The sequence below is a fragment of the Prionailurus viverrinus genome, chromosome D4, assembly GCF_022837055.1.
Source record: "Prionailurus viverrinus isolate Anna chromosome D4, UM_Priviv_1.0, whole genome shotgun sequence".
In the NCBI taxonomy this organism is placed as follows: domain Eukaryota; kingdom Metazoa; phylum Chordata; class Mammalia; order Carnivora; family Felidae; genus Prionailurus; species Prionailurus viverrinus.
The window spans coordinates 75,783,642-75,799,191 of record NC_062573.1 but is presented as its reverse complement, the minus strand read 5'-3'; the positions used below and the strand labels follow the sequence as shown (position 1 = coordinate 75,799,191).

At 39.2% G+C, this 15,550-nt stretch overlaps 1 protein-coding gene across 3 annotated transcripts in view; it reads right to left on the bottom strand.

Moving 5' to 3' along the window:
• The window catches only part of PTAR1 (protein prenyltransferase alpha subunit repeat containing 1), a 49,826-nt gene that overhangs the window by 29,646 nt on the left and 4,630 nt on the right, over positions 1-15,550 (bottom strand). For all 3 annotated transcript variants that reach the window (XR_007146115.1, XM_047829180.1, XM_047829181.1), the window contains 2 exons: positions 11,066-11,235; positions 721-787 (listed from right to left, as the gene is read on the bottom strand). Coding sequence is in view for 2 of the 3 variants with exons in the window: in XM_047829180.1 (XP_047685136.1) it covers positions 721-787; positions 11,066-11,235 (237 nt within the window). In the remaining variant the exon portion in view is untranslated. The remainder of the gene's footprint in view (positions 1-720; positions 788-11,065; positions 11,236-15,550) is intronic.

Genomic DNA, 15,550 nt, shown 5'->3' with positions numbered 1-15,550 from the left:
ATAATCTATGGTCTCTCCTATGGAAAAATTTAAAATGTATTCACAATGTTCAACAGGACTTCACTTTTATCTTTAACTTGTATCCTGCTTTCCTCTAAGAGAATTTGTATTAGTCAAAGAGACCACCATTTTTTAAAAACCATACATATTATATAACTGAAAAAATTTCAGTGAAAAAAAAAAAACAGGAACCTGGTCTGAACTTCAATATTTCCATAAAGTATTTTGTGTTTAAAGCTAAAATAACCTGATGAAAGAACTAAGATACTAATCAATGTATGTGATCCCTTCCCCAAATCCCAAGTGCCAGAGACTTGAAGTGATCTGCCCATAGAGGTCACAATATTAGTAACTTCCCACTGTACTTCACAAATACATAACCAATGCCTTACAAACCAACCAATTACACTGGTTGCATCTACTCTTCTAAAAAGGAAGGAAAATAAAAGCATGTATCCAATGGCATACTATAATTCAACATGATAATTTATATTTCAGACAGGAAAGTTTATGGAGCAAAGACAAAAACATACAAGGAGGAGCCAAGTTTAAGTCAGAACTGTCCATGGAGGTAATATAAAGAACAGGTAGAAGACATAAGCATAAAATGCAATAGATACATGGTTTATATTTCATTTTTCAAAAAGCTAACAACTCATGGGGCTTAGAGGTCTTCAGAAATTTGGACAAGTTCATTTGATCACTGGTGAGAAGACATACCTTACGTTCCATGCAGTGGTGAAGTCTGGGTTTAGAAGCAGCAGGGTGCATGTGACATCTATCAGTTCTAAAATAAAGAGAAGTCACATTAAAAAGAGTCCTACCCTTTGAGGCTTGGCTTCTCTTTCAAGGCCCTGTATATTTGTGTCTCCTGTTATCCTTATGTATATGCCATGTCATATAATTTGAATGGTAAACACCTTGCTCTAAGCTGCCGGAAGTATGAAGATATCCTCAAGATTTTTTTCTACTTTATGATAAATGTAACAATCTTTTAAAAGGTGACACTCAAACAACTTCACAATACAACGTACCTACAAAGAATATGCAAATTAATCTCCTCATTCTTATAGTAGTTTTTGGCACTAATGTAATACTGACCAAGGAAAAGAAATATGATTTCTATACCATTATTCTTTTAATTCCACAAATATTTCAGTAGTTGACTATGTGCAATTTTTCAAAAGGGGAAAAAAACCTACTCATGATCATTTAACACAATTCATTCACATTCCTTTGCAAAGATTATCTTTTGTCATACACATTTTTACATAGTCATAGCAATGACAAATGCACAATTTTGTTCTTTCTTCATTCAGTATTATTTCATATGCATTCTCCAATACTGCTACAGTATGCATTTTTAACAGCTACATAAGAAGCTCTTAGTGTAATATACTATCATTTATCTTTATCTTAGGTTGTTTCCTGTTTGCTTTTAATATTATAGTTAACATTACTATAAACACACTTTTTGTCTCCTAGCTTATTTTCTTAGGACATATTTCCAGGAGTTGAACTACTAGGTCAAACAATGTAAATACCAGTATGGCTCCTACTAAGCATTTCCGAACTGTCCTTCAAATGAATTGTATCTATTCACATTGCCAAGAATAACAAGTGTGTACTTATGTCCCTGTAACTCTAACCGAGGTAACTATATTTAAAAAATAAATGTAGCAGATACAAAATTATTCTGTTTCTGTTTTATCTTACAACTTTAATTTACAATTATTAATATAAACATTTTTTTCATTTTTGTTTGGTATTTTCTATTTTCGTTTTTTAACAGCCCATTCATATTCATTAGCTATTTAGTGATCATGATATTGACAGAACTCGCATATATTCAAATAAGCTCCAAAAGCTTGTTTAATAGAACAAAATCATTAATATATTTAGACGTATTGTCTTCCTTTTATTAAAACTGAAAAGAGAAGTTTAGGATTAAGATGATCAATGCAGAGACATGAAATTAAGATAACCTCTACCAAGCTCATATTAAACACTAAGTAAAGCAAAATAATAAAAATAATTATAATTTTTTAGCAATAGTGTATACCAGGCACCATAGTAAGTCTTTTATCTACATGATTTCATTGAGTTCTCAGGATTATGGTTCAAGATATTCTTATTCTGCTTCATAGATAGGGAAACTGATATAAGTTTAAATAACTTGCCTCTGGACACCCAGTCAGTATGTGGCAAAGTCAGCATCTGACTTGTCTTTAATAACTCAATTATACTGCAATTAAAATATGCGTCTATAATAAATAATTGGGACACATAAGAACATGTACAAATGTATTTCTATAGACATTCAAAAATATTCTAAATGAACAGGGGTGCCTGGGTGGCTCAGTCGGTTGAGTGTCCGAATTCAGCTCGGGTCATGATCTCGCGGTCCATGAGTTCAAGCCCTGCGTCGGGCTCTGTGCTGACGGCTCAGAGCCTGGAGCCTGCTTTGGATTCTGTGTCTCCCTCTCTCTGCTCCTCCCCCACTCATGCTCGCTCTCTCTCTCTCTCTCTCTCTCTCTGTCAAAAAAATAAATAAACTTAAAAAAAAATAATGGCATGACCTAGAAGTTATAGATAAATAAAAATATTCTATATGAACAAAAAAATTACTTCATTCTCAAGCATCTTAAGAAATTAACATTTTTTGTGAGACTGTGATTTCATTACTATGACATTCAGTAAATAAGAAACAAAAGGTAGCATTAGCATACATTTTTTGTCCTCTATCTTCATGACAAGTCATTATATGCATAAACACAATTACGTCTATAAAGAATACTATGTGGTGCCTGGGTGGCTCAGTCAGTTAAGCGTCCGACTCTTGATTTCAGCTTAGGTCATGATCTCACCGTTCATGGGTTCGAGCCCCGCATCAGGCTCCACACTGACACTGCCAGGCCTGCTTGGGAGTCTCTCTTTCCCTCTCTCTTTGCCCCTACCCTGCTCACGTGTGTGCTAAGTACATAAATAAACTTGAAAAAAAGAGAATAATCTCATTAATCTCTCTTCTTTTACCTTTAGAAGCTTTTGGCACTAATTTAATATTTACCAAGAAAAACAGCTGTAACTTTCTATACTATTATTTGATTAATTCCACAAATATTCCAAATATTGATAATGTGCATATATTAAAGTGGGCCCTCAGGACTAACAGAAGGGATATAATGATAAGTAAGACCTGATCTCGCCTTTTAGAAGGCTACCCTTTAGTTGGAGAGAACATACAATTATAGAAGACAAAAGGAAATAATTACGAAGCAGAAACACATACCATATTTTGGGGACCACCAAAGCAGTTGAAAATAATTCTTACTGGAGTACCCAGGGAAGGCTATAAGTGAATAAAGCGGTAAAGAGCACCACAGACCAGAAAACCAGTATGAGTGAGGATAAAGAGGCGTGGTTGTTCACACAGGGTGCTCGCCAGGAGACTGCTGGGGAAATGTACCAGAAAGCTAGAACCAGGTCAGAAACAAGAACCCACAATCTCCTGGTCAGCCTGCCCTCTACTACGTGCCCTTCCTGTGTTACACTCCACCTGAAGTAAACCCCTCCATTCTCTGAACACACCTCCTATCTGCCTACCCTCTCTGGACAATTCAGATTTACCAGCTTGCTCTTCTCTGCCAGAAATGTCCTCCTATATCTAAATATCAAAACAAAACAAAACAAAATTTTACTCATAAAGTCTCTCCTGACCTATTTACCTAGACACAATCTTCCTTTTTTTGGAAAAAAAAAAAAAAAAAAAGTTTATTTTTGAGAGTGGGGAAGGGGCACAGAGAAAGGGAGATAGAGAATCCCAATAATCTTTTATTTCTATGTTCTGTGTGCTATCTTACTTTGTTACCAATATTGTATAAATAATCTCTTCTTGATGAGACTGTAAATTTTCTTGGAGGAAGGTCCTGTCTAATAACACCTTCAGATTACTCCTTCACTCAACAAAGATGAGAAAAATATGGCCCCATCAAAAGAAGTTCCATGTCTACCCCCAGCACAGAGGAGTGGTAAGGCCTTACAGCCATACCGCCTGGGTTTGAATCCCAGCTTCTCCACTTAATTGCCAATATAACTTAGTATCTTCGACCTTCCGTCTCCTTATCTGTGAAATAAGGATGATGAGAACATCAATCTCTGTTGTGAGCCAATGAGATTCATTCCATTTCTCCATAGTTACTTGATACACAGTGAGTGTTCAACCAAACCAAATACTTGCTCAATGGAACATCATTACTACTTACCACCCAAGAAATGAATACTTTCAACATCAACTAATCAAAGAAATCAGAAATGAGTTCTTACAGTGAAACTACCTAAATTTCTAAACTTATAAAATAAGGAATTAAAAAAAATCCAATTGTTAAGTAGCTATATGGAAATGCTTGTGCATGATGGGACAAGCTTCCAGAATTTCAAGTCTACAATTTTTCGAAATCCATTATACTACCTAGGTAAACTGGTACTTAGTCTTTTGGCTTTCCCTTTTGGCATTAAAATGTGTGTGACCAACAGTAGTCACCATTTATTTGTACAGCTGACCCTTGAACACACAGGTTTATACCACACAGGTCTATTTATATGCCAATATTTTTTGATAAATACAGTACAGCACAGTAAATGTGTATGTTCTCTTCCTTATGATTTTGTTAACATTTTTTCTCCAGCTTACTTTATTGTAAGAATATGGTATACTAAACACGTAACACACAAAATACATGTTGACTGTTTATGTTATCACTAAGGCTTCTGGTCAACAGTAGACTATTACTAGTTAAGTCTTTGGGGAGTCAAAAGTTATATGCAGATTTCTGAATGCACTAGGCGGGGTGACTCCACTGCCCGTAATCCCTGCACTGCTGAAGAGTCAACTACACTTTAACACAGCTCTCCTTCCACACTCATAATTGAAGACAAGTTCATCCTCCATTACAGAGATACTTCTATACAGCAGCACAAGGCAGAAGCCAGTAAACACAGAACATATGTAAGTTGCCACTTTTCATTTTGTGGCTGTGTGGAAAGGAGAGCTAATCAGAGTCAGGCTTCCTCTAGGAGAGGGGCTCGCCCTAGCAAGGCAACAGCAGCTACTGGACTCACAGCCTAGCCCTACCACTTACTGGGTCACTTAATCTGTCTGAGCCTCTGTGTCCTCCTCGTATGTAAAATGGAGCTCTTAACAGTACTACCTCATGGGGTGTTAAACGATTCACATTCACGAAGCGTTAGGACAGTACCTGACACACAGTAAGCACTCAATGATAATTCCAGTTTCAAAGCCTGCATCTCCTAGCCCAGTTCCACAAACTATAGTGGGACTGGATGCCACCAGAGGGAGGAAAACAATCTCCCAAGCTGTCTCAGCAGTGACTGCTCAACAGAAGGTGATTTCTCAACTTGTAAGAATCTCAGATCAACAGCCTCAACCATCAGTGGTGCTTGGTGACACACAAGAGCCACAAGCCCTTTTCCCCTCCTCTGTGACACACTGCCAACTCCTCCAGACTCAAGACTCAAGTTCAGATAGGACCTCCGTCAGGAAGTATTCCAGTTAGATCCAAGAGGTTAAGAGTGAAGTAAAATGTCAGAAATGGGAAAGGGTCAAAGAAGGAGAAGTAACCAGCTTAGAAATATTGGACATAATTAAAGAATCATTCCTGAATTACATGTATATTTCCGTTCTTCTTCCCCTCTGGTTCTGCATAAACCAGAGAAAGGAAACTCATGTTTCTTGAGAGCCTACTACAGGCCAGGCACTGTGCTGGCTGCTTTATACACACTGGCTCAGGCAATCCTCTCAAGACCCTCTGACACCTTTTACAATTCCCTTTTATTGGTGAGGAAATAGGAAGAGGTTAAATAATCTGCCTAAAGTCACTGCCAAGTGACTTCAGCATGCTGACAAATGGAGTCTAAATACAGATGTTTTCCTGCAAAGCAGATGCTCTTTCTTAATCGAGCACACTGTCTACAATACTTTGTCCTCTTCAAGTCAGGACTGAACCAAGATCTAAAGATACACATATATAATCAATAGTTAACAGGAACTATTTTACTTCTACACTTCATCAACTATATACCGTATTCTTTTTTTTTTTTTTTTAATTTTAAAGAGAGAGAGAAGGAGGAAAGAGGAGGAGGAGGAGATGGGCAGAAGGGGAGAGAATCTCAAGCAGGCTCCATGCTCAGCATGGAGCCCAATGTGGAGCTCGATCCCACGAACCTGGGATCATGACCTGAGCCAAAATCAATAGTCAGACATCCAACCAACTGGGCCACCCAGGTGCCCCATATACCATATTCTTTGTTACCCAGCAGATGTGAACTACTGATATCCCCATGGTCTCTTGAAATCACCCAAGATCTCTCTCCAAATACCAGGAACATTCATTTGTTCCTTTATTACACACACTCTGATACATGTCTAATTCAACATCACATCACAAGGAGGAAATGAATCGGGACATACTATACACAGAAAAATAGCTAAATTTCAACTGTGACAAGGAGAGGACAAAGGGATGCTACAGAAGTGTCAGAGAAAAATCAATATTCTTTCTGTCACAATGACATTCCAGAAATGGCCCCAAGCCAGGAGTCACCTGGTAATGGTCGCTGCAATGGACGACTGTCTCTGACAGAGATATGTTTTCATGCATCTAGAAATAAATCCAAGGCCAACTAGGTGGGCTAATCTCTTCCTCCAAAATACCTTCAGGTTACCACAAGAAGAGACACTTGAGATAAAACTATGTGGTAAACACCAGAAAGGCCCTGTTATTACAGAATACAATCGGTGAATCGATAGCCAGACTGAGCTAAAACCTCTTGCTTACCAAACTCGTTACTTATTTGACAAATGTCTGTTGAACACACAATGGTGCTGAGTATATAAAGACAGACAAGCCATAATCCCTCTTTCTTACAAACTCGCAATCTACCTGGGGAAAATGTTTTTAAATAATCAACGACAATGAAGTGTGATAACTGCTACTATGCAAGCAGTCTGAATAAAGACCCCCAGGGGAGTGCAGAGAAGGAATTACCACGTCCTGGAGCAGTCAAACAGCCTTCACAAGTGTGTGCTGTGTGTGGGTGTGTGTTTGCACCACAACAACGGTGACAACATAAGACATGAAGCTGGCCTCAGCAAAGGCATGGAAATAAGGCAGTGGTGCACAGCAAAGTCCGAGAATGGAACAGTGTCTGTTGTGGCTGGAAGGTATGGCAAATGGCTGCAAATTCTAATGCTTCTAGGGTTTGAGCGAATGTCAAAAAAAAGAGCAAAGCAAACCTGATGATAAGGAGCTGTCGACACTCTGCCTCCATGTCTGATGGACAGGAGGAGGCTGCAGCAAAGTGGAACAGGCTGAGTCAGTCACGAGAAAGCAGAGGCTATGAGCCCCGGCCAACTGTTGCTGTGCAGAAACTTATGTACCTGCGTTTTCAAGTGAAAACAAATCCAGATTTCCATCTTAACTTTAAAAGTTCATCTTGAATTTAAACGTTTATCCAACAGATGAAAAATAGTTGAAAAAAACATCCTACAGGCGGAAACAAAATCTATCTGCGGGCTGGCCTCAGCCTGGGGGCTGCAAACCTACACCCTCCGATGCTGGATGTAAAGCAGAGGAAAAAGGCTGGGGATGGAGGCTGGGGACAGATTGTGAATGCCCTTGAACACCACACCACGGAGTCTGAACTCCACCTTGACACCCATAGGTGTCATGAAAGAAGATGCACAGATCTGTACTTCAGACAAGCATCCCTCAAACTGTGTCTCTAAGAAGTGCTGCTGGGAAGTATCGTTTGAAACAACTGGCTAGTGGCGTCATGAACATGGATTATAGAAGAAGGGACTGAACACAGGGTAGACCAGCTATGAGATAATTACATCTGTCCGGACGAGAAGACAGACACGAAGAACAGAAGACGGCTGTTGAAGAGAGAGTGCGGCTCTGGGAAGAGGCCGTGAGAAAGAGGGAGCAGCACAGGAAAATGACGGATGGGCACCCTTGGACACACACTGCGGGACTGAGCTCTACTCGGTCACAACGCCGGGACTTCTCTCTTCCTTTTCGTTTCTGTCACAGATTTCTCAAAAATCAGAATTACAGTATTGTTCCTCTCCCAGACCAAATATGGCTACTACTGCAGCAGACTTTTAAAAACCGGCACTAACTAACAGGGAGGCTGTGATGGCTCATTCTGGTGTTAATGTTAAACCTGAGTGGCTACAGGGTGCCCACGTTAAATGCTCTTAAACATTATTTCTGAGCGTCTGTGAGGGTGTTTAGCATTTAAATCGGTAGGCTCCATCAAGTAGACTGCCCTTTCCAATGTGGGTGAGCATCATACAATCTGTTCAGAGGTATTTAGTGTCCTGTCTTTTCGCTTCCTGTCTGCTTGAGCTGGAACATCACCGAATCTCCTGTGGCCTTTGGACTGGCATTTAAAACCACTGGCTCCCCTGGATCTGAGGCCTTCTGACCCAAACTAAATTTTACCACTGGCTTTCCTGGGTGTCCGGCTTGAAGAAAGCAGACTGCGGGACTTCTCAGCCTCCATAATCCTATCAGCTAATTTGTCATAAGTAATCTCTCTCTATATATAACATATTCTGGTGGTTTCTTCAGAGAACTCTAACCAGTACAGGTGCTTTGCAAACATTTAAGGAATTCAGCACAAGAATGAGAGCATGAATTCAGTTTGGTTAAAAAGAAAAAACGTATCCCAAGAATAAAGGTCACCTCCAGCTGCAAAATACATTCCCCAGCGATGCCTAGGATCTGGGCTTGATCACTCACACAGATACTGACATTTCTGAAATTCTTTCAGCTTTCTTCACTTGGTGCTTTTTATGTATGTTTTCTACAAAAACAGTTTTAAAGGTACAGCATTTTCACGAAATAACTGATTTTTCCTAGCATTTTTTACTTTTTTTTTTTTTTTTTTTTTTTTAGAAAGACTCACCTCTGTGTAGTAACTGCTTCAGTTGACAAGTTTGGTAGAATTCTCTGGTAGTCAGTATTACCAGGTATCTTTTCCTGTCCTATCAGAAATTCACTTCCATATTTTTATTCTTAACACAATATACAACCTGAGTACTGTGTGATACCACACTACACTATGCTGTCACCACCCACCAAAAAAGTGAAATTCAAAACTGTTTCCATGAGGATCTGGGTGAGGATAATGTCATGTTGGTTCTGTTCTCATGCACAGTTGCACCAGAATTCGAAGGTTAGACGCTAGCTATTCGTGTGATGAGCTTAACCATTTGATTCTGCCTGGGTCCTCTTGGACCTTTCCTCACTTCATGAGGAGATGTGGCAAAGCCTGTAGTACAATAGTATCTGGAGAGACAAGACACAGGGAGACGGAGAGAAGGACCTGGAAGGCTCCAGGGAGACGGCAGGCTGGGCCAGCACACATGAATCGGCAAAAACTAATGATCTGAAACAACATTAACAGAAGCCTTTGGCATTTCAAAATTCAGACTGCTTCTTCTCCACCACACAAGCATCATTCTGTCTCCCCTCTCCCCAAGCTAGCTATGTATTGGCTCGATTATACATTTTTGTTTGTCAGAACATACACAATACAGCTGTGTTGGCAAAAAATAACCGGATGGATTCACATGGTGTTATTCTGTACCTTAATGTTACTGAAAGCTACCACAGGTTTCATAACCATGCTATCCATCTACTTAGGGTGATGGAAGGCAGAATGAAATAGGGCCCAACAACTGATAAATACCCTTACCTTTCAATTTCTGCCTGAACTCAGACCATTACGCTTATGCCACAAACCTCAACTATGCCATAAACTTAGGCAGAGCCTTAACAGTAAGAAAAATGTATCAGAGGACTAATTGAGTCAACACAAGAAAACTCAAACTATTTCACATTAAATCTTCAAATCAGATTCCTCTTCTATTGGTCTAAACAGAGAAAAGGGCTATTGGGACAGTCCTTTAAGGATGAGGCTGAGAGGAATACAAGGAAATCAGTATGTCATACCTTTGGCAACATTCCACAAGGAGGCTGTTTTTCACCCGACTGTAAGCTTCTTGCATAAAGGGAACATGTATTACTCACCTCTTTATCCCCACAGTACTTCGAAGAGCCTCTGGTATGAGTAGGCTCATGGTAATGGCTACCAAGCTGGTAATTAAAATTCTCCAGGAAACAAAGTTCTTATTCAAAATTAGCCTCCAGGCATATTGAGCACTTCTGAAGGTACCGCTGTATTGGAAAGGGGAAGGTACCACTCTATACAGAAAGGGGCAGCTTCATAAAAACAGTCGAGAACACGGTCTTGGATGACTCTTTTTTTTTTTTTAAACCTAAAAAGTAAAGGGGATTTGTGCACATGGAGGCTTAATGTCACATATGGGGGAAAGCTAGGAAAAGAGAGCAGGCAGGATGAACAGAGAGTGTCCCATGCAGCAAAGAACTGTCTCAGAGGAGCAAAAGAAGTGAATTCTGGGACCGTTTTCTTTTGCTTCTATCAGCACAAGAACAGGATACAGAGGGCCGAAGCTCAAATGGGATTCAAAGCACAAGAGCACCTCCATAAATCATTGAGCTGGTTCACAGTATAACTACCACCAACACACCTCCGTTATCTCATTTGGTTTGCCACCAAAATGAGTTCTAGTGCTCACAGAGTTACTAAAGGATTACCACCCGAGAACCTGAGCTTGTACTAGTCTTCCTTAGTACTTTTCAAACTTCTTTACCACAGGATGTTTTCTTCAAATAAAATTTTACAAACAGCCCTGATGTATAAACAGGTAAAATCAGAACTCCTCTGATTTACTGCCCAGGTTGCAGTAGGTGGCCCAGAGTCCTGTAGCACTTTCGATGCAACATTTGAAAACTACTGATGGGTCCAAACTCCTCATTTGATAAGCTGCTGCCCAGGCAGTGAAGGAAAGAGCCAGAACCCAAATCTAGGAATGCCAACACCCAAAAAGGGTTCTTCGCCTGGTATTCCATGCTGTTTCTAAAAAACAAAAGAAGAGGACAGAGTTCATACTTACCATCTTTGTTTAGCCATTGCTTTCTTGTCCTGTACAAAAGGAGCTTGTTGTGGACATACGGTAGGAGGAACTTGACACACCAGCTTTCCACACCAAGTTTGTTTTCCACCAGGACTATGGGACTCCGGTTATACCTTGCTTCAGGACATGGGATCAGACCAATCTCATCTCTGAATATGTAAAACATAAAGAAGAATTAAAGAGAAGACTGCTAGCTTTTCAAATCCTCCAGAGTATTAAAAAGAAAAGCAACATATTTCCCTCTCTTAAAAATAGTATTTAGCTCACTTGCTGGATTAGTAGGCACTAAAAAAAAAAAAGTTTTTAATACAGACTATAGTACAGGAAAATTAGTATGCTCACTCCCCATCGACAGAAATGAAAACTGGTCTAATCTTTGGATGGAAATATGAAAACATCTTTCAAAATTTTAAACTGCACGTACTCTTGACCCCCAGTGATTCCACTGCTCAGAAGTTATCCTAGGCCAAAGTATATCAATGGGATGTTTATTGCAACATTGCAACACAATTGCAAACAATCTAAATTGTGTCAGCATAAGACAGAAGAACGTGGCTTATCCATGTGGTAGAGATGTACAAAAATGAGGCAGACTGGCATACACTGGTTTGGAAAGGATGCCAAGATCTGTGAAACCAGAAGAAGAGCAAAATGCCCAACAGTGTATGGCACAAAGCCTTTTATATATATATATCTTTTTAGAAGAAGAATCCCAAGAAATTTGGGGACAAAGAATTTTATTTTTATACAGTTTAAATTTCCTAATCATTTGAATGTATCATTTCTATTTTTTAAAAATGTCAACAAATGTACTTGTGGGTTGCCTAATAATGTATGAGCAGAAACAAATTATCAAAAGACATTATCTTGTCAATGAGACTGTGGGCCTCTTCTTATGATCTTTTATACGTTATTAATAAAAAAACATAAACACACACTGATAAATGTTGCTGAAACAGAAAATACATTTTAGAATCTGATCATTTGCATTTAAGGTGGCATCTTCTTTCAAACCACTTCAACTTAGTTGAAAATTTACATTTGAGGTGGAGATTTAATAAACAGAATGTACAGCCGCTGACTTACATAGGAAATGAACCAGCAAGCATAAAAATGGTTTTGCAAAACCTGCACATGCCTTTCAACTATAAACAAGTTATGATAACTGGCTACATTAAAAAAATAGAAAACTGGTTTTCAGAGCTTATGTATGACATTATCTATTATGTCCCTGGGATTCCCCGACCAAGAACAGAGTAGTATGATAGATGCAAGAGGGGGAAACATGTTCAATTACAGGTTATAAGAAAAGCCCTCTTTTTTTGTTAAACTGGCGGGAGGCTATGGAACTAAAATAAAATCCTTCCTGGAAACTCTAAACCGGAGAGCGGAGCACAGAGGTACACTACTTTCTACTGATCGCTTCCTTAAGGACAGAGGGATACATCAAGAAACAAGGGTACTCTACGGGTTAAGTTACTAACCATTCTTTCAAGGTGATTTAACTTAAGGTAGATTTTGAGACCTAAGGCTTTTTTTGTCCTGACCACTGGCCCAGTTGATTCAGAAGTGTGCTGATATACGACGTCGGAACTATTTAAACATTTTCTGTTACTGGGTACTGTGTTAGGTTCTGAAAATGCAAAAGTGAATAAAACAAGGTGGACCCAGACTTCATAGGGCTGACAGTTTTGATGGAAGTGGTATCAATATCTATAATAAAATGTTACCACTGTGCCATTCCAGTGGTATAAAGAAAGTGCTGTGAGAAGAACTAAAGCAATGCCGAGAGCACACCTGAGCTCCTCACCCAGTATTCAAAAATGCTTTGCATTTGTGTTTGGTTAATGTAAAATCTACCTAATCCGCTATTAGGATAACTAGCCACATCCAGAGCTATCCCTAATACGTGGCTGAATCTCCGGCATTTTCTGGTTTTCAGGTTTTACTATATAAAGTAGAACATTTAAAAATTAAACTAGAATTACAGTAAAACAAAATAAACTCACCATCATTATTTTAAGGAAGTCTGATCTCTGAGATCTAATAACCACTTACAACACTTCAAAGAACTGCAGAAGTCAACAGTACAAATGCAAGAGTAACAGGAATAAAAGAATCCTATATTCTGGGTACATTTTGGGGGGGGGGGTTAAATTCGCCATGTAAAAACCTGCCTTGCTCATTATTTATATCAAAAGTAAAATGCCCAATTAATAATCCGGTACCTAAATGAAAGGACAGAGCCATTTGCACAAATAAAAAAACACACTTCTTTAGTTGGGTACCATTCTCCCAGGAAATAATTTTTAAAAACAAGAATGCCCTGATACTGCAGACGCACAGTAACTGCCGCCGAAAGGCTGGTTATTGTGAACTTGAGGAATAACATTCAAATCAATCGTTTTCAAAGAATATCACTTCTTGACTCTCCAAAAGAACATTATATCTGATTTCCTTCTTTTTTAAAAAAAATTTTTGACATTGATTTATTTTTGAGAGACAGAGAGAGGCAGAACATGAGCAGGGGAGGGGCCGAGAGATGGAGAGACCCAGAATCCGAAGCAGGCTCCAGGCTCTGAGCTGTCAGCACAGAGCCCGAAGACGCGGGGCTCGGACTCACAAACCCCGAGATCATGACCCGAGCCAAAGTCAGACACTCAACCGACTGAACCACTCAGGTGTCCCTGATTTCCTTCCAATGCAGAGGGCCTAAGTCCTAGTTTTCATTTGGCCTCTACGGACCTCACTTTTCCTCATTTGTAAAATGGTGGAATTGCATTACATCTCTAAGGGAAATGGACTGCTAGGTCTCATTCAGCTTTCACATTCTGACTGAGAAACCTGACAGTTATTCTCATGTAAGGAGAATGAAAATGGCTACATCGGGGGAGCGAACATTAAAAGAGAGGTCGCAAAAGCACTCAATCTTCCAAGGTCCAGGGTTCTCCCTACCCTCTGGTCTAAAAGTCCAATGTGAATGTGGCAAGTCACTGGTCATCAGTACCCTTATCTGCAATACAGGAATAACAACGCCTGCTAAGAAAAGCAAACACAAGGTAAAGTATGTGGTAAGCTATAAAGTGACAGGCAAAGATGAAGTGTATTATCTTTAATTCAGTAGAGCCTGAGGCCAAAGAGAAAAGTTTCTCGATTAACAGATGGGAAGCTGAAGCAAAAAAGTTAAGCCTTTGTCATTATTTGACCCTAAAATACAGTGCTTTGCTGCTTTCTAAAAATATAACATGTACTTTAGAAAGATAGGTAGGTCAGTAAGCTTCCAAGTAACAGTGTGTTTGACTTCAGACTTCTTCTATGCTGAGTCCCTGAGGTCATAGTCCACTTTTTTTTTTTTTCAGACAATTTGGAATAGGATTCCAGAATCATTTTAAAATTGGAAGGGACCTCATTCCCCCAGTATGTCATTTTTTCAGACAAGGAAACTGAGGTCCACTGAGGTTAAGATGATCACCCAAGGTCACGTTGCTAATGCTAAGTTAAAAATCTGGATCTCTTAATAGTTAGCCCAGAACCCATGATGCTAATGATAAAAACATCAGTGAAAGCAGGCAGAATTTAGATTAATTCCTTCCAGATTTCTGGGAAGATTTCTGGCTATTTAAATTCTAATTTCATACTCAAGAAAAGTTAGAAAACTCGGGGGCAAAAAATAAACTAAAAGTCTTTTGTCATCCCTCTACACTACTGTTTGGGAATGCATCCTTTTTTTCTAAATGTTTCACAGAAGTGGGATTATAGTGGGCATACTCTGCTATAATCCTCTTTAAAAACAACAGTTCACATTAAACATTTTCCTACATAATTAATTTTTGTATATTAATATAAATGGTTGCAATGAATGTGCTATAAATATTAAATACAACTCCAGTTACTTCTTTGTGAAATAATGTTATAAGAGAAATCTCTGACTCTTTCACCACCACCAAATTCCAGTCTTTTTCAGGTTTCTGGCAATTTAGATTCCTGGTGTTTAACAAGCACACTCAACACCTGTGTAACCAACGTCATAGGATTTTTAAAGACAGGAAGGTTTGGAATGGTGAAAAAGTTCTAATACTAAAGAGATACCGCGAAGCTCACTTTTTAGGTTACCTTCGAAGGCTGCTCCAAAAAAAGAGCAAAATGGAATGTACCAACATATTTACTTGAAAAGATCATCCACAGCATGGTACAGCTTTCTAAGTGCTTCACTTCACAATGGGGATCCACTGGCTTCCAGATGAAGTTCAAGGTTCATATAACACGGACACTGACTTTGTTCCTGATGTTTGGACAGCTTCTCTTGTCTGCACTTTTTAGAAACACCCTCAATTAGAGCAGGCCCACATATTATTTTCAAAAGTAGTATCACCCAGTTTCCCTTTTATGTGGGAAGAACGGTCCCCAAATACTAAACTGATCCTGTAACATGGAGCGACCACACAGAAAACAAGCCCAAGGATT